Source organism: Rhodamnia argentea, chromosome 4 (assembly GCF_020921035.1).
Source record: "Rhodamnia argentea isolate NSW1041297 chromosome 4, ASM2092103v1, whole genome shotgun sequence".
Classification (NCBI taxonomy): Eukaryota; Viridiplantae; Streptophyta; class Magnoliopsida; order Myrtales; family Myrtaceae; genus Rhodamnia; species Rhodamnia argentea.
In genome coordinates this window covers 4881785-4908857 of record NC_063153.1, presented here as the reverse complement: position 1 = coordinate 4908857, position 27073 = coordinate 4881785, and the positions used below count along the sequence as shown (strand labels likewise).

At 39.7% G+C, this 27073-nt stretch overlaps 1 protein-coding gene across 1 annotated transcript; it reads left to right on the top strand.

Annotated features, from left to right (window-relative positions):
• Positions 1 to 15855: 15855 nt before the first annotated feature.
• On the top strand, positions 15856 to 19212 carry LOC115750810 (pentatricopeptide repeat-containing protein At4g20740). The gene is made up of 2 exons (XM_030688367.2): positions 15856 to 18375; positions 18545 to 19212. The coding sequence occupies exon 1, from the start codon at positions 15972 to 15974 to the stop codon at positions 18144 to 18146; it is 2175 nt and encodes a 724-aa protein (XP_030544227.1). The 5' UTR covers positions 15856 to 15971; the 3' UTR covers positions 18147 to 18375; positions 18545 to 19212.
• Positions 19213 to 27073: the final 7861 nt, after the last annotated feature.

Below are 27073 nucleotides of genomic sequence, written 5' to 3'. Positions count from 1 at the left end.
CTTCATCCATTCATGCAGAGCTACACCCGTCACAATGGTCGGAAAAAAAAAAAAAAAAAAGAAGTGGGCCAGGTCGGATCGGGTTGAAAATGACCCAACCCAAACAGATCAATTTAACCCGTTTTGCCCGATTTCAATGCAATATAATTTCAGTGACCCGTACCGAACTCAACCTTTATTACCTATTTTGGAAAAAACCATACACAAACTGAGGTGAGTAAGGGCGAGAGAAAACGAAGAGAGAGTTATATAGGTAGGTTGGATCCAGATAAGTTGTAAATCTATTGATGACCAATTTATTATCCATTTAATACTCATATTATGTTTAAATCCATTTATTGTATATAACTAACTCATATAACAACTCATGGGAAAAGTACCAAAAAAATCATAAATATATTATATTGGTACTAATTCAGCCCTAAACATTTCAATTTAATGAATTTAATCCTAAATTTTTTTTGCATTAGTACCAATTTAATCTATTTAGCCAATTTTAGTCGAAAATCACCGACGTAAATGCCCAAAATGCCATATAAGACGGTCGGCGCTGACGTGGATATATATATTATAGCCGAGGTTTCCCACGTGCAAAAGATTCTTCCTCGAGATGGTGGGGGTATGAGTGCTAATGCTATCGGTTAAGTCCCCTAAGACATGGCCGGGGAAATTCAAACCCGAGACCTCATCGCTTTAACTGTCTAAGGCCCATGGATCTCACCAACTTAGCAAAACGTGGATATTATTTAATAATATATTTTTTATAAAAAATAAAATAGATTTAAGAAAAAATTAAAAAATTAAAAAAAAAATTTTAAAAAATTATTAAATAATGTTCACGTAAACGCCGGCCGTCTCACATGGCATTTCTGGTGTCGACGTCGGTGATTTCCGGCCAAAATTAGCTCGATGGATTGAATTGAACCAATGCAAGAAGGTTTAGGACTAAATTAGTTCAATTAAAAAGTTTATAACTGAATTGATATTAATGATATAAGTTTATGACTTTTTTGGTACTTTTTCCAAAATCATATATAAGGAATGGGTTTATGATCATGTTGACAAATCTATACACAACCAATGGCGCAAATTACAGATTACCGAGATGACAGCCCGTGTGTACGGTAGGAAACACACATAGTCTCGATCGGATTAATTCCATCCGATACTAACCCGATCCTAACGTTTACGGGATCTTCGGCACAAACTGTGTCCATAGTCGAACGACTTCCATGCAGGGAATCGCAGGGCTGTCTTGGGAAACCCCAGTTCATGCGATTCTCTTGATGCCCCCCTCGTAAGCATGGGGGTTTTCCACGGCAGAAAGAATCGTCGAAGTCGAGGGATAAAGGGGGAAATATCTCAAAACCCTTTGCCAAAATGTCCTTTCCTCTCTTCGGTGAACGATCTCTTGCTCTTCTTTACCTTTTTTCGTCCATCATCTACCTCGATGTTTCGAGCAGACAGCAACCGGCATCATCTTCATGCACGGCATGAACTATTCTCTCACCGGAAGTACATCCCTCGCGAAGCCGGAGCGATTCAGTGGAAGAGTCGTTTATCCATTCGACACAGCATTTTATGTGTAAGAGTCGAACCACGCCTGGCAATTTTCACAAACCTTTCACATCCTGAGAGCAATTCTTGATCAGCATCTTTTACCAACTCGTGAAAGGACTTAGTTGCTCAGTATCACCGCGGGCATCATGTATGTTTCTGTCATCATTCATCGAACAAAGCGCATCGTTCGACGATCTATACGAGTCGTGTCCGGTATCAAAATCATGTGCTCAACCGAAGAGCGGAATAGATTTGGATGCTGCAACTTGAAATTAAATGCATTGCACAGTTGGTCTTCTGCATCATCTCTGGTCTCACCCGCATGCTATTCACACAGTTTTTACATGGACGAGAGGTCTTTCCATCGAGACTTTCACCGGCGAATGTTAAGTCAAGACATCGCTTCGACCCATTCCAGTAATCTATGGTTGCCCTAGAATGTCCTGTCCAACTTCTCTCCATTTCAAACGCGCAAAGAAATGAACAGGGTATGGATCTACCGGAGCAAAAAGAAATACATGAAAAAGGAGTTCTAGAACTAAATGCTTAGTTTCCACCCTACATCATAAACGAACATCAATGATTCACTTAACACTAATGATTCATAGTAGGTATACTATAGATTAGAAAAGCTGATAGAAGAAAAGTTTTGCAGCAAGACACATCATAGATTGAGGAATGATACAATTTCTCTCCAAGTTCAAGAACAATGAGCTAACGATAACTTGATTTATGAAGTTCTTTTCAAGTTGAACTTCCAGTTTCGTTCCAACAAAAAAAGTTGTTCAGACAAGGAAACATGCCAAATAGGTTAAATGAAACTGTTTTCCCAGAGCAAGGTGCATGAGAAATTGTAAATAAAGGTATCTAGTCTGCACTTTGAGAAAAGAGGAAATCTATAGTAAAGGGTAAATTTGTACGCCAGACAGATCATGATGAACCTAGTGAGATATAGCTAGATAACTCTTTGTCTTGCCATAGAATAATTATTTGTTTTGCAGTTACTTCTTGCACAACCCAGAAAAGCAAATTGTAATAATGGATTGCAGGATACAGACAGGCCTATACTTCTTGGTTTCAATAGGACTCCTTACGAGCGTTATTTCTACTGTAAAAACCAAGAAGCTGTTTGAACCAAGGCAGAATTTTAAAGCATATTCATTCCTCCATATGATTTATCCAACCGAATATCGATCTCAGAATGATTAATGCCTGATTCAAAATCATGGACATGCAATAGATTTGGCTTCCAAAAGCTCACAAAGAAAGAGAGAAATATCATCCGTGTATCGACAATGATTAATCTTCACACGGAGAGATACCGAATCGAAATGCTACTTAAGAAAGTTGAGGCATTGACAACGCGAGCGAAATAACCAATTCGCATGACGAAATTGACAAACATATCGGTCACGGAGACACTAGCAGAGTCAAACATATCGAGTTTCGTGATCTCCTCTCCCTGTTTATGTCTTATAGAAGTAGCAAGACATTCATACATAATAACTTGTTAATCATCTAACCAACGACAATAAGAAATATGATCCGTGTATCGACAATGCTACTTGGAGAGATACCGAATGATTAATGCCTGATTTATCCAACCGAATATCTTCACACGGAGAGATACCGAATGGAAATGCGACTTAAGAAAGTTGAGACATTGACAACGCGAGCGAAATAACCAATTCGCATGACGAAATTGACAAACATATCGGTTACGGAGAGACTAGTAGAGTCAAACATATCGAGTCTCGTGATCTCCTCCCCCTATTTATGTCTTATAGAAGTAGCAAGACATTCATACATATAACTTGTTAATCATCTAACCAACGACAATAAGAAAGAATCAGTTTCCGTGACGAGTGTGGACTCGAAGCCATGGCAAACTCAATCACCACAGGCTGGACTTGGGTTCTTCGACAATTTAACTTTCTTGATACCTGACTTCTTCCCAAGTAAAGTCGAAACCCTCAAATCCCATAGACATCAAATCATCAAAAGAAGAAAGGGATGAGTGTATTGAAAATCCTAAAACTTATCTTAAAAGTGCAATTGAGTCATAAAACTTATAAAAAAAGTGCAATTAGGTCCTAAAACTTGTCAAGTTGGTGCAACCAAATTTTTCTGTTAACTCCGTCCATTTAGATTAAGAAAATTTCCGATGTGGCTTTTAATATTTTTTCTCTCCTACATGTTGGGGTCCATGGGGTTTACCATGGTCCGCCCATATAGGTAACCACACCCCACTTTAACTGTTGAAAATGCATAATTGAAACGACGTCTTTACGTTGATACATTTGCCCCCGCTCTCTGTCAGCTTTAAGGAATGAGGAACAAGAAAGAACAAAGACGACGACAATATCTCTCCCTTCTCCTCTCTGGAACGTCAAGGGGTGACGGATTCTCTCGCTGCATTGTGGACATTTAATGCGTGAAAAACGATGTACGTCTGTTTTGTGATATATTTCTCCAATCGGTGATTCAAGATGATCCTAGGATTTGTTAATTCCTTGTAATCCGCTGTGTATGTAATCGGGATCCGTTCCCTTCATTGGTATCAAAGCCCCGATTCTTGTTTCCTGATCGTTTTGTATTTTTATCGTCGATTTGAACATGAACAACCCGTTTTTCGAGTTTCCTGTTCATGATTCTTTTACGATGTTTTGTTCATCAAAAATACTTTTTAAACACATCAATGGAACGGGCTCGGCGAGACGAAGATTTAGAGTGGTCGATCGTCGCAAGGTGATGTTGGAAGTGGTTGCACGCGCCACACGCACCACACACAAAGCCATGGGATCGGGTTCTCGAGGCAACGACGAAATGACGCCATTTTGAGAAATTCCGCTCAATGAAAATCATATTTGAGTATACCATGGGACTCGTATCGTCAAGACGATCATCTCGAGATTTTGAACGTCGCCGGAGACCACCGGAGGAGGCGGTACGCGCCGCAGGTGTTGGCGAGGCGCGGTGCGCGTGGGACTCACGCGCCAATGTGTTGTGCGCGTGCTTGGGAACCATTGTGAAGGGTTGCTGACGTCATCGATGACGTCATCGAGCGATTATCTCAACCCGGTTTTCAGTCCAACCAGGATTTATCCGACCCATGACCCGATTCGACCCGATTCGGGACCTGACCCGTTGACCGGTCAAACCAACTTTCAAAATTTGCAATTTGGTCCCCGTACTTTTCGAAAATTTCAATTTGGTCCTCGGACTTTATGAAAATTACAATTTTTTTTGGATAAGGAAAGAAAATTACAATTTGATCCCCAAACTTTTGGAAATTTCATTTTGGTCCTCATACTTTCTCAAAATTACAATCGAGTCCCCGAATTTTTTGGAAATTACAATTTGGTCCTCGAGTTTTTGAGAAATTACACGTTGACCTCATTGACCGACCGTTGACTATTCAAAGCAAAAACTTTGACCGGCTCGTGTGGATGCATATGAACTCCCTTTGAGGTGTATGAGGTATCATTACGTTCGTCTCAAAATTATCTTCGATTGGATATATTATTTGGACATATTTGCTGAATATAAAATTATTAAAATGTGTATGAAACTCTATGATGCATGTTTTTTTGGGGCGATTTTCCTGTTAAAAAAAAAAATGGAGGATGGCTTAGATGTAGATAGCCATATTGTGTAGAACATATTTTGTTGATAGCATGTATAATGTTTAAGGTACTTGCTATTTGTATCCTGTAATTTGTATATGATTTGATGCTTAGATTATTTGTATATTAGTTCAAATCATACTATACCATGTTATGATTACAAGATAAGTGGATTATTATGTGATTTATGATCTTTATTCGAGTGGGGAGTTCTATAAAGTTTTAGTAACTTTAGTGGACTCAATTTTACATAAATGATTATATTAACGGTAATTTCAAACAAGGATTCTTGTATAATGATTGGAAACGTAGTGAACTTTCGAATCTAAGGCCTTATGTGAAAGTATTCATTAATATAATTAGTTAGTGTAAAATAGATGCATAAATGTTAGGCATTGATAGTTCGTAAATACATGTCTATAGAACTTTATGTTCAAATACAATGGCTTTAGCTTCTTAGAAATCGTAGTTGACCTTGACTAAGGAGAGAAATTGAACGGCGAAAATTATGAAAATTGGAATAGGATCTAGTTTGTGCTAGAAGAGTAAGAAGCACTATGAGCTCTTAACTTAGTTATGGAAAAACCTGAAGATGGGAATACTGTACAATATAGAAGGGAAAAGAGGCATTTGCTACATTAAACAAGATGAACTCTATTGCTCGCATTATATTGCTAAGTAGCATAAAAGAAAATGATTTTATGCATAAGTTCAAGCATTTATGATGATGCCAAATTCAAGTGGGAGGCATTAAAAAAAAATTAAGTTTGGTTGGACATCGGTCATCAACTTGAGACAGATCACTATAAGGTTTGACACTTATATGATGCCTCATGGGCAGAATATAAAATAGCTTTTGTGGCGTGTGTCAAACATGATAAGTGAACTATAAGATACATGCCATATTTTGAAGACCGATGAGTAGCAAGTGCAAGCGGTAATATGTTCTTTACCTCATAGCTGTGTACATATGAATATCCACTTGATCCACAATAAAAGTTAAAGACTTTTGAAAATGCTATGCGACACCTTGAACTAGAGGTTAATCGTCTTTTGGTAGTGAAACCTGAAATCGAAAGTTGTTATGCTAATTTTAGTTCAAATGAGCATTGTGCTTCAAGCGTAAGCATCAAGGTGAGTTTAAGAAGTGGAAAGGACAAAGGAACATATCCTTCTGGATAGAAATTAAAGTTTAACCTACATCAAAAAAGGAAAATTTCCTTTCAAGAAAAACATATCAAATGTGAAATGTTTTAAGCGTGGCAAGAAGGGTCATTTTGCTTGCAATTAGAGTGAGCCAAATAAAGTAAAAACCCTTAGTACACTTAAGTGTATGCATATGTCTCAATTCAATTTTCATAATTGAATCTCATCCTTTGTCGATTGTAGACTTAGAGACCACTGACCATGTAGCGAAGGAAAGAAATGCCTTCGTGAAATTTCAATGAGTTACACATGGAGCAAAGTGAATAAATGTGGGAAACAATTCCTGAGTTGAAGTTAAAGGGATTGGTACCTGTCAATTTAATATGTGTGATGGTCACACCGTGATTCTACATGATGTATTATATACTCCAAAACCTCGATGGAATTTAATTTTCGTATTAGTTTGGGTTAAATTTGATTTCAGTTTGAACTTTCATAACGATGATGATGGCTTATTGTTGTGAACAAGTTATTATGATTCTAGATGGTTTCATTGTGTTGATTGTTAAATACAATAATGTGAATGTAAGTTATTCCCTATTTTCATCTTTTGTGATGATATGAATATATGACATGTTAGGCTGGGTCATTTTGGCTAATAGCAAATATTTACGTAAGCCAAATAAGACTTATTGGGCAATATTGAAATTGTCGATTTGTCTATTTGTGAGCATGCCCGGTACGAAAAATAAAGAGAAAACCATTTGAAAAAGGAACAAGAGCTGAGTTTCATTTGTAGTTGATCCATTCGAACATATGTTATTCAATGAATGTGAGAACAAGGCATGATGCTGTTTATTTTATCACATTTATAGAGGATTACACTCGATTCAGACATGTTTTTGATTTCTCATAAATCCGAGGCATAAGTTGCTTTCAGAAATTTTATATTTGAGCTTTTAGAAAATCCTTTTAAAATTTAAAAAAAAATCCTATTGAGGCCGAGAAATTACATTTGATCGGTTCGGATGTTATGTGATGAAAATGGAATAGAAAGACAGTTAACTATTCTAGCAATTCCTCAATAGAATGGAGTTGCATGGAGGAAACAGGTCCTAATGAAAATGGTTAGGTCTATGATGGCACATGCTAAATTTTCTATCACCTTTTGGAGTGACGTTTTGTTGATTGCTATCTAGATACTTAAATGTATGCTTTCTAAATCAATTACTTTCACTCCATATGAGTTATGGATAAGTCGATAATAAGATTTGAGTTTTCTTAGACCTTGAGAATTTGCTGCTTTTACTCATAAGCTCTCCTACATGTATGGAAAATTGAGCCCTAGAGGCAAAAAGAGTATCTTCATGAGATACTGAGAGCACTCAAAAGGGTACATGTTATAGATGAGCAAGAAAGTAAAAGTGTAACTGAATATGAATCACGAGATGTCACATTCTTAGTGAATGAATTTTCAAATAAGGGCAAGATAAACGAAAAACTATTCCCTATTTCAAATCTTGGATAGTGATAATGATTTTACTAGAGCATCTCATCCAAGTGAGAGCAATGTGAGAAATGGGGAATTTGTTTCGAACCAGTTTCAATTGCAACCACTTGATGTAAAAGCGTTGTCATTATCTAATCCGAGTGGGAGCATAATAGAGAATGATGTACTAAGTGTACAATCTCCAATTTGGCGAACAAGTCGCAAAAGCTTTCTCCATCGACTCATCGATATTTAGACATTGAGGTAAAGCTTTCATGGTTGCTTCACAAGAAGAGAATGAGCCAAGGAATGTAAATGAGACTCCGACTTGCCCCGATAAGGAAAAGTGGATATAAGCAATGGAAAAAGAGATGGAGTCAATAGGATCAAATCAAGTTTAGAAACCGATTGATTTTCCACATGGACGCAAAGCCATTGGGAGCAAATGAGTTCTCAAAATAAAGCATAAAGCCGATGGCTCGATTGAGAGATATAAGGCTCGCTTTGTGTTCAAATGGTATAATTAATTTACCTCATTCCGGCAGTAATTAGTATGGATCTTGAATTACGTCAAATGGATGTAAAGATTGCTATTCTCAATGAAGAATTAGTAAAAGAGATCTGTGTGAAACAATCTATTGGTTTTTTTTACGTAAGGCTAAAAACAAAAAGTATGTCGATTTTTGAGATCGATATATTGCCTTAAGCAGTTTTTGAGATAATGGTATATACCTTTTTCGTAATGTCATAGTGGCATATGATTTTATAATGATTGATGAAGATCATTATGTATATATCAAAAGATCCAACAATAGATATTTGATTTTATCATTATATGTTGATGATATACTAATTGCTAGAAGCAATATGGAGTTTGTCATTACAATCAAGAATTGGTTATGTTCCAATTTTGAGATAAAAGATATGGGTGAATCTGCATACATTCTCAAAGTTAAGATTTCAATATATTTTCATGTAGATTGTGATCTTTTTCACAAGAGACTTGTATAGGTAAAGTCCTTGAATGATTTCACAAGTTTGAGCTATAGGATATGTCCCGAGACTCCACAAGTAAATGAAGAAATGAAAAATGTTCCATAAACTAGTGATGTTGGAAGCTTAATGTACGCTATGAAGTGTACTAGACCTAATACTTATTATGCAGTTGGAATAGTAAGTGTACCGGTCCAATCTAGGTCAAGCATATTGGATTGCCGTCAAGAGATTTTCGAGATATTTGAAAAGTACTGCTGATTCTTGTTGAGTTATTAAAGTAGAGATCTACGCCTTGAAGGCTACACGGATATTGAATGAGGAAGAGGTTTAGATAAGAGGAAATCTACCTCTGGGATTGCATTCTTACTTAACGATGGCGCCATGTCATGGAGTAATAAGAAGCAAACGCATATGGCCCTATCCACGATGGAAGCCGATCTCATGGTGTTATCGGCAGCAGTACAATAAAGTGTTTGGCTTAAGAGATGTTTGGATCAATGAAGTGTTGGTAAGGATGCTACGGGTCCAACTATTGGTTAATTGTGATAGTCAAGTAGTAACAGCTTACACTAAAGATCCACTACCAAACCAAATTTATAGACACGAAGAATGACTTTGTGAAAATATAGTTGTACGAAAAGATGTGAACATACAGTACATATATACGCATAGAATGATAGTAAATCCTATGACGAAGTGAATTCCTGGAGATGTTTCCCTAAGTCCCGTGTTGACAAAGGAATTAGTTCTATATATTGAAATCTCCGGAAGTGCGTAGAAGTTAAAGTACTAGATATTTATATTTCCCAAAGTTCACGATTAATGATACTTGTTATCATTATTGATGCCTAGGAGCTTGTATGACATTTATGTATATTGATGCTTAGTGCATTATGTTGAGAAGGTATGTCAGACGGATGAGAGATTATCGTACTCACACAGGTAATCGTCTTTATTTACGTAATGAATAGATATGAGACGATTTCAATCTTATTATCTATGTGATAATAGAGAGCTCAAGCTTGAAATTTTGATGTCACCTTAACATAAGTGTTAAGATGAGGGCATAATGTTTATTATGTCCGAAAGTGAAATAGCCCATGTATTTCACTTTATCTGTCTTTAATGCTAAATGCAAGTTCTGAAAGATTCTTTTAAAGAGAGTAGATTTGTGAACTCAAGCTAGACATTGAGTATGTTTGAGCTGTCATCTGTACGGTATTAAGTGGAAAGACATACGCTCTATGTGAAAGGAGAAAATACCGTAATACGTACTTCATATTACGTATGCATAAGACGGGAAAAAGTACACTAGAAGTGCCATAACTTATGTACGACGTTCACTTGAGTGCCATAACTTTCAAAACGTTCACTTAAGTGCTACAACTTTCAAAAACCGTTCACTTGAGTGCTACGTTGGAGCAAAATCGTTCACTTTTCCGGCATGCCACTTCAGCTTTCCGGCGTCTACAGTAACTTTTCCGGTGTACTACAGTAACTTTTCCGGGTGCTACAGCAACTTCCCGGCTGCCACGTCAACTTTTTTGGCTGCCACGTCAACATGACACTCAAGTGAACGATTTTTGAAAGTTATAGCACTTAAGTGAACGTTTTGAAAGTTATGGCACTTAAGTGAACGCCGTACAAAAGTTATGACACTTCTAGTGTACTTTTCCCCATAAAACGACTAAGAAGAGTTTAGCAAGAGTTTTGATCTCAACTCTATAGCCGTGTGAGACTCTTGAGGGTAAAAGTTTCTCAATTTAGTCCCCTCACGACTCTTACTTATTCTCAAGATTTCTCTTCGGTGTTCGCTATCTTAGAGTGTTGCCAATGGTCATGAGATTGATTCGATCCGGGACATTTCTAGAAAATCGAATCGGATTGAGATTGAGAGGTTTAAGGGAAGAGGAAGATCAATTTATTTTGACGTTACATTCAATCTTCGTATTCACGGGTCTACCAATTATGATTATTTGAGTTTAATCATGATTGTGAATGCAATGTATTATATTTGAGTACTTAAAGAGATCGAGAGAGATATGATGTAAATGTGACCGATTGATCTAGGGTACCATATACTGGATCTACTTTGAATTGATATGCCTATTTTGAGCTGCTATATACTCCCAACGGATTTATGACTACGAGCTCTCGTAGTATGCTGGTCGCACGGATTATTTGTCAATATGAACTTTGTAGAAAAGAAAGAGAGAGAGTTATGTTTAACCCTCCATGGGTGAGTGTGAGTAGTTGACCCTCCATGGGCACATGGGATTTGTTTGCCCTTCATGGGCGAGTGGGAGATGTTGGGGTTCATGGGGTTTACCACGGTCCGCCCATGTAGGCAACCACACCCCATGTCAATTGTTGGAAAGCCATCATTGAAACAATGTCTTTACGTCGATACATATGCCCTCCCCTCTCTGTTAGTTTTAAGGAATGAGGAACAATAAAGAATAGAGACGACAATGATATCTCTCCCTTCTCCTCTCCGGAACGTCAAAGGTGCAACGGATTATCTCGCTGCATTGTGGACATTTAATCTGTGAAAAACGAGGTACGTCCATTCTGTGATGTATTTCTCCGATCGGTGATTCAAAACAATCCTAGGGCTTGTTAATTCGGTGTAATTTGCTGTGTATGTAATCGGGATCTGTTCCCTTTACTATATGACATTACCTTACTAAAACATGAAATATAATACTAAAATGATGTCGTTTTGACATAAATCCTAATTTTTTAAAACTAAAATATCAATTAAATTAAATTAAATTAAAAATAAAAAGGTATTTTAGAAAAACAGATGAACAAAAAAAAGAAAAGGGAAAGGGCAGCTAGCCCTAGCCACCGTCATTGGAAAGCCTCGGAGGGGGCTCGATGAGGGTTGAAGGGAGTCGCCAAGGCCTTGGCAAGGGCTGACGATCCCCACAATTGCAAGTGAGGGTATTAAAAAAAAGCAACATCGGCATTTTTCGTTAGTCTAATTGGATGGAGTTAACGGAAGGACTCGATTATATCAATTTGACAGTTTTAGGATTTGGTTGCACTTTTTGAAAGTTTTATGACTCAGTTGCAATTTCGTGACAAATTTTAAGAATTTCAATGCTCTTGTCCCTAAAAAATATATACCCTTTTAAGTATTGCTGAACAAGGGACCCATAGTGGAGCTTATGGAAGGATTTGCACAGTGAAGATATTACAAACATGCACTCACTTGTGCAATAAAAGTCCTGTATATTGTTCCGAAAGTAGCACGATCGAAGAACATTAAAGGGCATGCGGTAGTCGTGTGAAAGATAAGAAATCGACAAAAAAAAAAGAATAATGACATAAATGGTCCTTGAATTTTGATCAAATGTGTAATTAATCTTTGAATTTTTAATTTGTTCAATATTGGCTCATGAACTTTTGTCCAATATATAGTGTTGTTCTTAAACTTTCAATTTGTTCAATAAGATCTCTAAACTTTTGGAATATGTTCAACTTAGTCCTTAAGTTATATGAATATATTCAATATTGTCCTTTCGTTAATTTAAATTTAGGGACAATATTGAATATTTTCTTATAGTTCTACAATAGTTTAGGGGGGCCAAATTTAACAAAGTGAAAGTTTAAAATCACATTGCACGTTAGGTTGCAGTTTAGGGATCACATTGAACAAATTAAAAGTTCATGAATCACATTACATATTAGGCCAAAGTTCATTGACAATTTGTGTCATTTTTCCGAAAAGAAAGAACAAGAACAAAATCATCACAAGGGCGTGAGGAAAAGGGAAAAAAGGGAATTCATCTCCAAGCAACCTAAAAGAACCTGAGCAAGATAATACTTAGCTAACTTTGTATTTGACATGACCGATTAAACAATCAAAGAGAGAGATTGCCATTGTTGTGGAAGGTCAGATTGAAAGAGAAGAAACCACGAGCGAGAGTTGGGTTGTTTGCGAAAAGGCTTACCTCCGACTGATAAATGATAATGTATTTCTTCTCTTTTCCTTTTCTCGGAGTTCTAACATTGTCCTTTCAGAATAAAAATTTGGAGAGAGCATACCGTGAAAAAAAAAAAAAAAACTCTAACTGCTAGCATCACATTCACTTCAAATTAATTTTTTCATGACAAAAGAAGCCAAACTGTTTTATTCATACTACCTCTGTCATCAACCCAATATTGATTTTCTCCTGTTCAATGGACGAAAACTCAATTCAAGCTTGATTGAGTATTAAGAATATGCTCAAGCTCTCGATAAAATCAAGATACTCGATCTTGACTCAACTTTGATCAATTTACGAATGAACTCCCAATTTAAAAAAGCTTGAAGTAGACATACCTAGTAATTTTAAAGATATCTATATTTGATCAGCCAAAACGTATTTTTCCTCAAATAAATAATGGAATCTTGATGATGCTCAATCAGGATCGTGTGTTTGGTGAGCTTAGAATTGGTGAGCTTGAGCTCGACTTCACAAGATATTCAAGGAGCTTGAGTCCGAGCTTCACTCGAAATCAAACAATTGAACTCGAATAATCATCTGACCGACTCTGAACTAATCTTGCATAATTCGACTCACTTTCACCTTTATTCCAGACTCCAATGATTCTGAATTGGTGATTATTAAAATTCCGGACTTGGGGTCATATAGAGCATGTACCTCATGTAGGGAACCCTGTTAAAGAATACATAGGGTACGCTGCTAAACTTTAATTACATATTTGTTGAACTGTTGATAATCCTGTCTATTTTTCACAATTTTTTCACTTATAAATATGTGAAATGATTGGGGTAAGTTGACTGAGTTTTGTGTTCTAATTTTGCTGATATTATATCTTAGTATTAAGTTAGGGATAACGACACAAATGATTCTTGAATTTTGACTCAATGTGTAATGTAGTCCCTAGATTTTTAATTTGACCAATATGATCCCCGAACTTTTAATTTGACCAATATGGTCCATGAACTTTAACCAAATGTGTAATGTGGTTATTGGACTTTTAATTTGACCAATATAGTTCATGAACTTTTGCAACATATTCAGCTTAGTCCATGAACTACATGAAGATATTCAATGTAGTCATTCCATTAATTTAAGTTCGGAGACTAAGTTGAACATGTTCCAAAAGTTCAGAGATTACATTGCACATTGAGTTAAAGTTCATGGACCATGTTAGTCAATTAAAAGTTCAAGGACTACATTGCATACTGGGTCAAAGTTCAGGACCATTTGTATCATTTTGCCTATTATGTTATTGCTGTACATGGAGATATATTATTAGGGGTGAGCGGTTCCAAGTTCCATACAAGTTTCATTGATTCAACTTCAAGGATTAAGTTGAATATGTTCCAAAAGTTCAGGGGTTACATAGGTCAAGTTAAAAGTTCAAGGACCACGTTGCACATTGAGTTAAAGTTTAGGGACCATATTGGTCAAATTAAAAGCTCGGGGACTATTTTGGACATTGGGTCAAAGTTCATGGATCATTTGTATCATCTTGCCTATTATGTTATTACTATACATGGACATATATAATTATGGGTGAGTGGTTTCAAATTCCGTACAGGTTCCATCTAGAACATAAAACCTACGTGTAAGAACATGTTCTTTATTTTATGAAACCTAGAACCTGCTCCGCATATCTTGGAATCTAGAATCTACCTTATCATAGGTTCCAAGGTCTTCCTAAATTTCACATGTATTTTTAATTTAAATATTGCAATTGCCTTTAATAACCATTATTTATTGCTACAATCCACTGATCACAATTCATATTTTGACACACAAACAAATATGAAATATTAATAAAGTGAAAGTCTCAGCCATAAATATTGTTTAAAATGAAAACTCATACTAGTAATTTCATATTACATAGTTAACATCGGATGCCATGGAATACCGTAGGATCACGAGAAAACTTATAAAAAAAAACACAAACTTTATACGGGTTTTAGATTCTAGGTTCTATCTACCCATCAGAACAGGTGCTTCAATTTTTGAAACCTAAAACCTATCCTATATACTTTGAAACCTATAACTAGACAAGTTCCCTATTGGTCCGATGTCAAGTTTTTGGTTCTACCCCGGAACCGTGCTTACCCCTAATACACTTGTTGTTTCATGTTTCATTTCGGTTTTGGAAATAAGGATTGTGGAATTTATTATTTCACAAGAAATTTTGAAAAAGATACAAGGTGCAGTAGGCCCAATGCCCAAATTTTTTTTTTCAAACTTTAGTATTTGTCCTAATTATATCCCAAAAATTTTTATGTCTCATAAAAAATCTCTAACTTTTGCTTTTGTCCCAATTCTACCATCCTAATACTTAAAAAGTCCACAATTTTAGCGTCTGTCCCAATTACATTAAAATTTTTTTGTCCCATAAAGAATCTTTAAATTTTACTTTTATCCCAATTTTACCACCGTTAGTCTTCCGTCTATAATTATCGTTAGTTAATCCTATATGGCATTTCCACGTCGATAATGAATTACACCTCAGCAAAATTGTCATGAAAAAACCCTCAACTTCTTTTCTGTTGTCTGCTTTCCCTCTATATTGTTGGGAGATATATAGCCACTCAAGGTGACACATTTTGAATTCTCCCCGACACTCAATAGCCTAAAGAACGGCTAGACTTGGAGATCCGATAATTTGGACGAACAATATCAAATCTCGTCATGCTTGAAATCAGTTATTTTCGAATTTCGAAAATTCACCGGTAAGTTCAGCAAGATAATTCAAGTCACGTAGGATGAAATAATGGTGACTATAGACGAAAGGTTGGCGGTAGTAGAAGTGAGATAAAAGTAAAAATTAAAGAGTTTTTATGAGGTAGAAAAAAGTTTTGGATATAATTGGGATATATGTTAAAGTTGAGAATTTTTTGGATGATAGGCCGATAAAATTGGGACAAAAATAAAAATTAATGATTTTTTATGAGTTAAAAAAATGTTTTAATATAATTGAGATAGATATTAAACTTGAGATTTTTTTTTGGGTATTAGGCCCTTTGAACTTATGTCTTCTGAAATCAATATACTGATTTTGTATAGTAACCAAAGAGTACCGTCTCTTTCGTCTTTGTTTTTGAAACTCGCAGTCCGTCTCTCCTCCTCTCCCTCCACCGTCCGACGGCTGCGACACCCCCAAAAAGACTCCAAATGCCACCCAACCACCCTTCAGCGCCGAAGCCCTACAAACCCTACTTCTTCTACGGCCACCGCAAGCCCTCCCAGAACCGCCCCGTCGTCTACGGCGGTCTCTTCTCCTCCCGCAAAACCATCCCCGCTCGGCAGACCCCCAAACCCATAAACCCCCCAGCTCCCTTCCACCTCCACAAATGGGACCCAGACCACTACAGGCCCCTCCAATCTCCGTCCATGGCGCCGGAGCCTCTCTCCTCCCTCGCTGCCTCCCGCCACCTCTCTCCGATTGCCCGGTTTATTGTTGATGCATTCCGCAGGAACCGCGGCAATTGGGGCCCGCCCATCGTTGCCGAGCTCGGCAAGCTTCGTCGTGTGACGCCTGGCCTCGTTGCGGAGGTGCTTAAGGTGGAAAATAACCCCACGGTCGCCTCCAAGTTCTTTGCTTGGGCAGGTAGGCAAAAGGGTTATAGGCATAATTATGCTGCCTATAATGCACTTGCTTATTGCTTGAATAGGAACAACAAGTTCCGAGCAGCTGACCAGCTGCCTGAGTTGATGGACTCGCAGGGGAAGCCCCCTAGTGAGAAGCAATTCGAGATTTTGATTAGGATGCATGCGGATGCCAATAGGGGATTGAGGCTTTACTATGTGTATGAGAAGATGAAGAAGTTTGGCGTGAAGCCACGTGTATTTTTGTATAACAAGATTGTTGATGGGTTGGTGAAGAGTGATCATTTGGATCTGGCATTATCTGTTTACAATGATTTTAGGGATGACGGGCTGGTTGAGGATAGCGTCACTTACATGATCCTGATAAAAGGATTATGTAAGGAAGGGAGGATTAATGAAATGATGGAGATTTTGGCTAAAATGAGAGCAAACTTGTGCAAGCCGGATGTTTTTGCATATACAGCAATGGTCAAGATATTGGTTTCCAAAGGGAATTTGGACGGATCTTTAAGAGTGTGGGAGGAAATGAAGAGGGATGGTGTTGAGGCTGATGTTATGGCATATGGAACCTTGGTTACAGGATTGTGTAAAGGAAAGAGAATGGACAAGGCCTTTGAGCTGTTTAAGGAGATGAAAGCAAAAGGATTTTTGATTGATCGGGCGATTTATGGCGTATTAGTCGAATCATTTGTTGCAGGTGGCAAAGTTGAATCTGCTTGTGGCTTGTTGAAGGATTTAATTGACTCAGGATATCGAGCCGATTTGCAGATCTATAACTCTCTCATTGAAGGCTTGTGTAGTGTCAAGCATGTTGATAGGGCTCACAAGCTTTTCTTTATAACGTTGCAGGAGGATCTCCAGCCAGATTTTTGGACGGTTAATCCCATTCTGGTTTCTTACGCCAAGATGAGAAGAATGGAGGATTTCAGCAAGTTGCTGATGCAGATGGAGAAGTTTGGATTTTCTGTGATAAACGATCTCTCCAGTTTCTTCTCATCTTTAGTTTGTGAGGAAGAGAGGATACCAATAGCTTTAGATGTTTTCAGGGACTTGAAAGTAAAAGGTTACTGCAGCGTGTCGATCTACAATATCCTGATGGCGGCTTTGAAAAAGTCTGGGGATGTAAAATTGGTAATGTCTCTATTTGATGAAATGAAAAACAGCCAAATCGAGCCCGATTCCTTGACTTATAGTGTTGCCATTGAATGTCTTGTTACGCTTGGGGAAATAAAAGAGGCATGTACATGTTACAACAAGATAATGGAGATGTCGTGTCTCCCCTCTGTAGATGCATATTGTTCTCTCGCTAAAGGACTCAGCAAAATCGGGGAGATCGATGCCACTATGATGCTCATCCGTGATTGCCTGGCCAGTGTTACTAGTGGACCCATGGAGTTCAAATACTGTCTGATGATTCTCCATGTAAGTAAGTCAGGGCAGGCTGAGAAAGTGGTTGAAGTCCTGGATGAGATGGTGCAAGAGGGCTTCCCTCCAAGTGATGTTGCATACTCTGCTGTCGTCTCTGGATTTTGTAAGCATGGGACAATAGAAGAAGCTAGAAAGGTCTTTTCAATTATGCAAGTGCGCAAGCTTTTGAAGGAATCAGATGCAATTGTTTACGATGACATGCTGGTTGAACACATGCAGAAGAAGACAGCAGACCTGGTGTTATCGGGATTGAAGTTCTTTGGTCTGGAAAGAAAATTGAAGGCAAAGGGTTGTAACCTGTTGCCTTTGTGATGATACATGTGTTCTATGTTCATTCTACCACCACTATATTTAAAGGCTTCTTTGCGATGCAAAATGGGATGGGCTTCCTAGCTTTGTGATCGCTAGGATGACCTCAATGAAATGCAAGGCATTTTCTGGATCCTTGAGATTGCACATTGATCTTCTGCCCTATGCCAGTACCTTTTTATTGAGGTTTGACTTGATGTTGTTCTCTGCTGCTATTGCACCATCACTTCGGGTGAGCCAACATGACTTTGGAATTACCTATATGTTGCCTTGAAAAAACTTGTTCAATTGACATGTATCTTTTATGACCTTCACCTGATTTTCTCCAGAAGGTGTAAAATAAATCTTTCCTTTTGGTTATTCACATGTCTTGCCCCATGTTAAATTAATGTCTTGTGCAGGGCCTTGTAGGAAGATTACCCTGTATGCTTTTGGTGTATTGCTTGGAGGCTATTCTATAGTGGATGAACAACCTACACTTAAATCAGTCCTACTGGAGACCAATATAGAGGAATAATTTGGTGACTTCCACTAGCATGGGCCAATTCATTGATCTCTTTGGCAATGAGGGTCTCAACTGTGCAAATTTAGGAGGTTTCTGCAAAACATGGAAGCTAGTACCTGTGAAAATAATTTAGCTGTTATTTGGCTGTAGTTGGATATAATTCGAAGGCTTGCATTTCCAATAACCATTGAGAGGACCACCAGGAAATGAGGTCAAATCAATCGTGTTGTGTCTCAAGATTGAAGATGGGTACGTGTTGCTTTCAGTTCGTTTAAGAAGATTCAGAAAGTGGCTGCTTTGAAGAATTATGCTGGGTGCCACCCCTTTTTGGCTGCACATATTTCCATCAGCTTCAATTACTGTGTAATATCAAGCTGAGGGAATGATGTCATCATCTATATATTGAAGGTGCTTTTCTCTTATAGAAATTGTGCAGCTAGTTGCAGGGAAGAACGGACAACTTTTTTCTTGATGGTCTTTTCCTTTCGTATTATTAAAAACTGTAAAAGAAATTGAGCTCAAATTGACAGTCTCTTAGCAAGCGCTTTTTTTTTATGCTTTTCACCTCAAATTGGTTGAGCTCAGAAATCATGCTTGTCATTTAGTAGTGTAAAATTATGCCCTATTATGGAGTTGGTACAGAGAGAGCTTGTTCATGTATTAGGTCAAAGACAAAAGGAATAGATAATGTCGAAAAGAGAAGTCAGGGCCCGACCTAGAGCCTATAAAAATTGTTTGATCTACCAAAGCATGGAACAAGAGGAGCTCGACCTGTTTGAATTCAAAAGCGGGAAAAGTCACCGAATGCGAGCGAATGCAGGCACGATGGAGCAGCTGTCAAAGATCGTGGAAGTAGAGGAAATCGTGGAGATGTGAGAGCAGATGAATGGGGGAGGTTCGCATGGAGTAATGTAATAACTGTCGAGGGGTAATCAAGTTCAATAAATAGAAGGAATGCAGAAGGAGCACGGACGCTCAAGCTATGTCGACACTCTGTGAACTTATCGTCTAAAGTTTTCTCCTTTGTGTTTGTAGCACTGTTCTTTCAGTTTCACTTTTAGTACTTCCAGTTTTCAGAACAATCTTGTAATCTGTGACGTGCATTGAATATGATTATCAGCTACTCAAGGTGCTCTTTAAAGTATTCTGCTTAGCTATCGTTATCAAAGAGTTTAGTTATGTGTTTTGAACTGAGGTTGTGTTAGTTCATTCAATATTGTTGTTGTACGAATTTGAAATAAGAGTGGTGGACGGAGGTTAATTGGGTGAAGAGCTGAGGCGGGCTGATGCTGTGGTTCTTTCTTATGCATATGTGATCAGCCTGTCACCCTTGATTGACGAGTACCTTTTGGCTCCCAGAACTTGGTCGATTAGAGGTTAGGTATTGCAATTGTTTGTCCCATTGTCTCTTTAAATCCGTGCAATCCATGATAAAGAATTGGAACTTCCTTCTAAAACTATGACTCCTGGTCATGGAACTTTGATAGGCAAAACCTTATGAATTAGTCTATATTCCGGTGTTTGAATCACTGAGCAGAATTCTTCTAATATCATCTTTAGATAAAGTGCCAGTTATGGCGGCGGGTAGCAAGCTATACTTGAGAAAGGAGCATCTGCAAATTAGCTTGGACCAAGTGATGACACTGATAATGCAGCAATTTTGGGAGATCAAAACTTGTATCGACTGTTAATCTTACAAACAAATTCAGGTTTGTATATTGTTCAGCTCTCTTCTGTTAGTTGTGGTGATCTAGTAATGTTCTTAGTTGAGCATTTTTTTGGCCTGCTGATCCCGGAGGTTTTCTAATATGTGCAAAAGGCTGCTCTTCACCCTACCAGCCCACTATTTGATCAGGAGATGCAAACTCTAAAACCTCATTGTGTCGAAGCACTGAAGCGGATTTTCATTCTCTGTGATCATGATGGGGATGGTGCCCTCAGTGATGTAGAGTTAAATAATTCTCAGGTTTTCTCTTGTGCTCCCAATAGTGTATCAGTTCATCAGAACTTGTTTTACATCCACCTGTTTTGTTCCTTTTTGGGAGTTTTTTCTAGTGCCAAGCAGTTCTGACAGCTGAGCATCAGTGGTTTCCCTCCCAATAGTGTATCAGTTCATCAGAACTTGTTTTACATCCACCTGTTTTGTTCCTTTTTGGGAGTTTTTTCTAGTGCCAAGCAGTTCTGACAGCTGAGCATCAGTGGTTTCCCTGGCTAATATGAGGAAATTCTAGCAGACATATCTCATGTTATGTTGTCTATGGCATCTATTCATGTTGCCGCAGTTCACATCTTTGACAGGTCAAATGTTTCAACATGCCTCTACAACCTTCTGAAATAGTGGGAGTCAGGAGTCAAGAGGTTTATTCAAGATAAGTTGTCTGAAGGAGCGAATGAACGAGGGCTGACATTGACCTCTTTCTCCATGTGCTGTTCACAGGGAATGGCCGTCTGGAGAGAACTTGGACTGTTCTAAGCAAGTTTCGTTGTGCTAATGATATCAATCTAGTGGAGAAGCTAATTCCATCTTCATTTAAAAGAAGTCCTAATCAGGTACCTCTCTACTGGAGATAAATTGTAAAAAGGATACACTTAGCTTATGTGTCGTTTGCCTGGAGCATTATGTCAATGGCTTCTTGTTTCATTACTGTATCTTATTCGCTTTGGAGTTATGACAGTTTCTTCCATAGTCTCGTGATGTGGTGTGAGATCTTTACTCAAAAAGAAAAATTTGGAAGACCTTGAATCACAAAACTCGCTTGACATCTAGAATGTCTTTTGATTGTGGCTACTTTATTTCTCTCAGTACGCGAATTAGCTTCCATTCTGGGGTAGTGAGTGCCACGTACTGGTTATGTAAATACACTGGTGTGGTCACTGTCAATATCTAAAATGCTATTAGAGCTTCTTTTCTACTCAACTTAATCTGTCTTCATCTTTAATTGTCTAATAATCCCACTTACGTTTCTTCTCTGGAAATTGGAATGTTGATCTTCTTCAAGTTTCTGTGTTTGCTGAGGAACCAGTGGGATGATCTTGGCCTGTTTACACCAGGTTGAAGAAAATGGCATGCGCATGTCAAATGGTCAATTTTCCAATGGGTAAGCTACCTGGAACTGGTGCCTCTCTGCTGCTGCAGAACGATCTTGTTTGTTGTTAATTGGCATTACATTTAGTCAACCAAGTCTTTGGTACTTGTTGAATAGATAATCTGTTCTATTAGTGAATGAATAATTAGAATATGGTTACATATATGAATATATATGAGCTTAACCCTTATTACTATTCTACCGTTATTACTAATCGATACTTTTCAACACTCTTTCTCAAGTTGGGATATAGATATCAAATAATCGCAACTTGTTACATAAGAAGCTCACTCTATTTCCCGTGGACTTCGTAAAGATGTCCGCGAGTTGATCCACTGTCCTTGCGTATCGAAGAATAATCTCCTCGTTATGAACTTTTCTTTGACAAAATGGAAATCAACCTCTATTTGTTTGGTTCGCTTATGGTAGATAAGAATAGATGCAATATGAATGACGAATTGATTATCCATTAAGAGAATAGTTGATATAGCAGGAATAGAAGAGAGAAGGAGAAAGAAGGAAGAGTGGTAGGAATAGAATTGTAATTGCTTGATTCTTCAGTGTAACCTAATGGCCCTCTTAAATAGCCGAGTACACATATGGATATCAATTATAGATAGGAACTAATTGATAAATGGAAACTAATTGATGGCTATCCTTATAGATAGAAACTAATTGATAGCTATCCTTATTAATGCTGATTACTATCCTTGTCATAAATGGAATGTGATCCTCCTTAGCCTTGTTTAGGCATGTTTTTGCACTGTGAATATACTTGCAGTCCTTGGGACATAACATTCTTTCCCTCACGGAGAGACGACTTGCGCTCAAGTCGAGTATTATCCAAAAGATGCTCATCCTCCCAACTGGAGTCTTTGGGCGCGAGGTCCCGCCATTGAACTAACACCCGTGAGATCGGCTTAGAGTCCTTCATAATAACTCGTTGACCCAAAATTGCTAGTGGCTTGTGAATGGGTTGGTGATCAACAGCTGCATTTGAGAGTGGGTGCGCCCTAGTGGATTGTGAAGCCGTATATGGTTTGAGTAGTGAATAATAAAAAAATTGGGTGTATGTGACTGGAAGTTGGCGGGGAAAGCCGATAAGCCACTTGTCCCACGCGTTCTTCCACAAGGAACGGACCATAGTAGCGAAGCTCAAGCTTGTGGGCTGAGTCTTTGGAAGCGACAATTGCGATAAGGATGAAGGTGAAGAAGCACCATGTCGCCCGGTTTGAAAGAAATATCGGTGCGATGCTTATCCGCCCGGGTTTTCATGACCACCTGAGCTTTGGATAAATTGGCACGTAATTGAGACAAGATTATATCACGTGAGTGCAAGTCATGATTGACCGCTTCGACGGCATTGGTGCCCGCACAATAGGCCAAGAGGGAGGAAGGTTTTCTGCTGAATTTCACCTCGAAGGGCGTTATACCCGTAGAAGCCTAGAACGTGGTGTTGTAGTGGTACTCCGCCCAGCTAAGTATCTTGGACCATTTGGAGGGTTGATCATGAACAAATGAACGAAGGAATTGTTTAATGCAGCGATTGACATGCTTCGTTTGTCCATCCAATTACTGGTGGTAAGCGGATGAGAAGTACAGCTTTGTTCCCTGGAGTTTAAACAACTTCCAAAAGGCACTCTGAAAAATTGGGTCACGGTCGGAAATAATGGAGTAAGGTATGCCGTGTAGTTTTCCCATTGTAGTCCATAAAACTTGGGCTACCTTGGTGGGTGTGTAGCGTAGCGGCAGTGAAGCGAGGTGGGCTCCCTTGGAAAAACAATCAATGACCACTAATATGGTTGTATACCCGGCGGATGGTGGTAAATGTGTGGTGAAGTCTATAGAGAGATCGGTTCATAATGAGTCGGGTGGAGCAATGGGTTGAAGTAACCCGTAGGGGTGATGGTTGGTTAGTTTGCACTTTTGGAAAACATCGCATGCTTGGACGAACTTGGCGATGTCCTTACGCATGCCGTCCCACTAAAAATGTGTGGAGATGCGCTGTAAGGTCCGTTGTACCCCAAAGTGACCACCGTGTAAGGTTGAGTGATAATCCGATGTAAGGAAGGGCACAAGGGCGGAGTTCGCTGCAAGAACAAGCGGCCACGGTGGCAGAGCGGACTTGATGAGTAAGACCACTCGGGCCGGGAGTCGGGTGCGCGCGGGAGGCCGTCGTTGATGCTCTTTGTACGGCGATCTAGCGGCGGCTCGACACGAATGGTGTCGAGGCCGGTATTCACGGGACTAGATAATGTCAAAAGTGCGCTTTCCTAGTTGACGTTGTCATAAACCCTTGACAAGGCATCTGTCTCTACATTTTTGTTGCCCGGCTTGTATTCGATAGAGTAGTCAAAGCCGACAAATTTCGAGAGGAACTGCTGTTGTTCTAGTGTTTGGATGGTTTGCTTAAGAAGATGGTGCAGCAAACTATGATTTGTCCGGATAATGAAGTGAGCCTCGAGTAGATATTGACGCCACTTTTGGATGACGAACTGTATTGCGAACAATTCATGCACATAAGTTGACTTGCTGCGCATGAGAGGGGAAAGTTTACGGCTGTAGAAGGCTAGAGGATGCTCGGACTGCATCAATATTGCGCCAATTCATACACCGGCGGCGTCGGTCTCCATAATAAAGGGAATGGAAAAATCAGACAATGCCAATACAGGGGCATGACTTAAAGCGTCTTTGAGGGAGGTGAAGGCGTGCTCGGTTTGTGCACACCACGCGAACCCGTCCTTGGAGAGGAGGTCTGTGAGGGGGGTGGCTATCTTCTCGTAGTGGTGGATGAAACGATAATAATAGCCGGTCAACCCCAAGAAGCCGCGAACCCGCTTGAGCGTTGTTGGGATTGGCTAGTCTTGAACCACTTCAAGCTTTGCGGGATCATCGAAGACACCATGTGCTGAAACAATATGTACAAGGGATTCGACGGTCGGTGCGGCGAAGCTGCACTTCGAGTGTTTGGCCGCTAGGTGGTGGCGACGTAGAGTGGCAAATACTTAGCGGAGATGATCAAGATGAAGGGCCAAATCCTTGCTATAAACAAGAATATTGTCTAAGAATATTACAACGAAACGACGAAGGAACGGCCGGAATACCTCATTCATTAACGCTTGAAAGGTGGATGGTGCGTTGGTGAGTTCAAAGGGCATTACCAAGAACTCGAAGTGGCCGTGGTGTGTCCGGAAGGCTGTTTTGTGAATGTCCGAGGGGTCCATCCGAATCTGATGATAATCGGAGCGCAATCCAATTTGGTGAAAATGACAGCGCCATGCAACTCGTCCAATAGCTCATCAACCGTTGGAATGGGGAATCGATCTCGAATAGTGGCAGCATTAAGCTCTCTGTAATCGACGTAGAAGTGCTAGGAGTCGTCCTTCTTTTTTACCAGGAGGACCGGCGAATTGAAGGCCGAGCAACTAAGGCAAATAGTTCCATCCCGGAGGAGTTACGTGACTATGCGTTCAATCTCATGTTTTTGATAGTGTGGATAACGATAAGGCCGGACATTGACTGCCTCGGTGCCGGCTTAGAGGGGAATGCGATGGTCGACATCACGCGCCGATGGAAGGCCGGCTGGTCGGGCAAATATGTCATCGTACTCCGCAAGAAGCGTTTGTACTGATAGCGGAATGTTAGCATCCATGTCCACTGGAGGTTGGTATGATGAAGAGGTAGATAAGCACATGTAACATGCGCTCCTGCCGTCGGCTGCCATGAGTTTGAAAAGGCGTGAAGAGGAGATCGAGAGTGTGCACAGAGAGGGGTCACCTTGTAGTCGCACCGGTTGGCCATGGTGTTGGAATTCCATTGTCATGTTTGCATGGTCTCGTAGGATTGGTTCCAAAGTTTCTAGCCATTGGACCCCAAAACAATATCAGTGCCTTGCAAGTCAAGAACAAACTGGTCCATGGTAAATAGATGGGTTTGAAGGAGTACGGGCACATCGCGACATACAGTCATGCATCGTAGGGCATCATCATTACCTACCAACACCTAGAAGGGAGTGATTGGCGACAGCGGTGAGGCAATGAACTTGGACATGCGTGTAGAGAGGAAGTCATGTGTGCTTCCTCTATCAACCAGCACTTGAACCGACCGAGCTCGCACCGTTCCCATCATGCGCATAGATTTGGGCGAGCGTTAACCCGGGAGAGCATTGAAGCTGATTGCGGGTTCAGATGGAGGGGTTTCGGTGGCCTCACTTTTAGTTAGCAGTGAGACATCATTCGAGTTGTCGAAACCCTCCAAATATAAAAGGGTCGAACGCTCCTTACAAAGATGCCGGCGGATGAATTTTTCGTTCTGATTGAAGCATAGATCTTTGTCACGGTGTACTTGCATCTCTTCTGCGGACGGACGTTTACCAGGAAGTCATGAAAGCGGTGGTTGTGCGGGTGCGGATACGGAAGGGTGGGGTGATGTGAAAGGGCGTGGTGGAAACCGCCGGTTGGCTGGCTCGCTGAATTGGGCCTCATACATGCGCTCTAATGTGAAGGCTTCATGCAAGTCCACTAGGTGGTGAGCTTGGACGGCCATGCGCACCTAGAGCTGCAGGGCTGAAATAAATAGGTTACGTAAGTGTGCCGGAGTGAGTCCACATACCTTGCTGGCAAGATTTTCGAAGGCGGTTTGGTAATCAAGGACGGAACCCATTTGAGATAACTTAGCAAGAAGGGTAGTTGCATCTTCGTATTCGGAGGGGCCAAAGTGATGACGGATAGCAAGGGTAAATGCATCCTAATTCGGCAGAAGATTTTCAGCTACTAATCCTTGATACCAAGTAGCGGCGAGAGCATTGAGGTGCATTGCTGCTAGCGGGAGGCGATCCTCGGGGTTAGTATGATAATATTGGAAAAAGTGGCTTACGTTGAAAAGCCAAACAAACGGATCACTCGAAGAGAAAAGCGGAAACATGAGGCGTGGTGTTGAGCCCTGCGTTGGCCTCTCATCCGTATGGGTGGGTTTCGGTAAGCCACTCCTCAGAATTCCAGACGCAGTAGGATTGGATGAGGGGGGTAGTGGTGATGGTTCTGCTCGGATGATAGCCTTGAGACGCTGGTCGCGTTTGTCTAAGAGAGTGATGAGGCTCTCGGCGGTCGGTTGATTGGTTTGAGAGGTAATAAGATCTTGTCGCAATTGTTCAACATCTGCGGTAGTATCATTAGCTAGTTGTTGCACTGCTTGCGATTGGGTCTCCTGTTCTTGAGAACATGTTGCAAGCATGGTGGAGGTGTGAGTCAACGAGAGCACCAATTGTTAAGAGAATAGTTGATATAGCGGGAATAGAAGAGAGAAGGAGAAAGAAGGAAGAGAGGTAGGAATAGAATTGT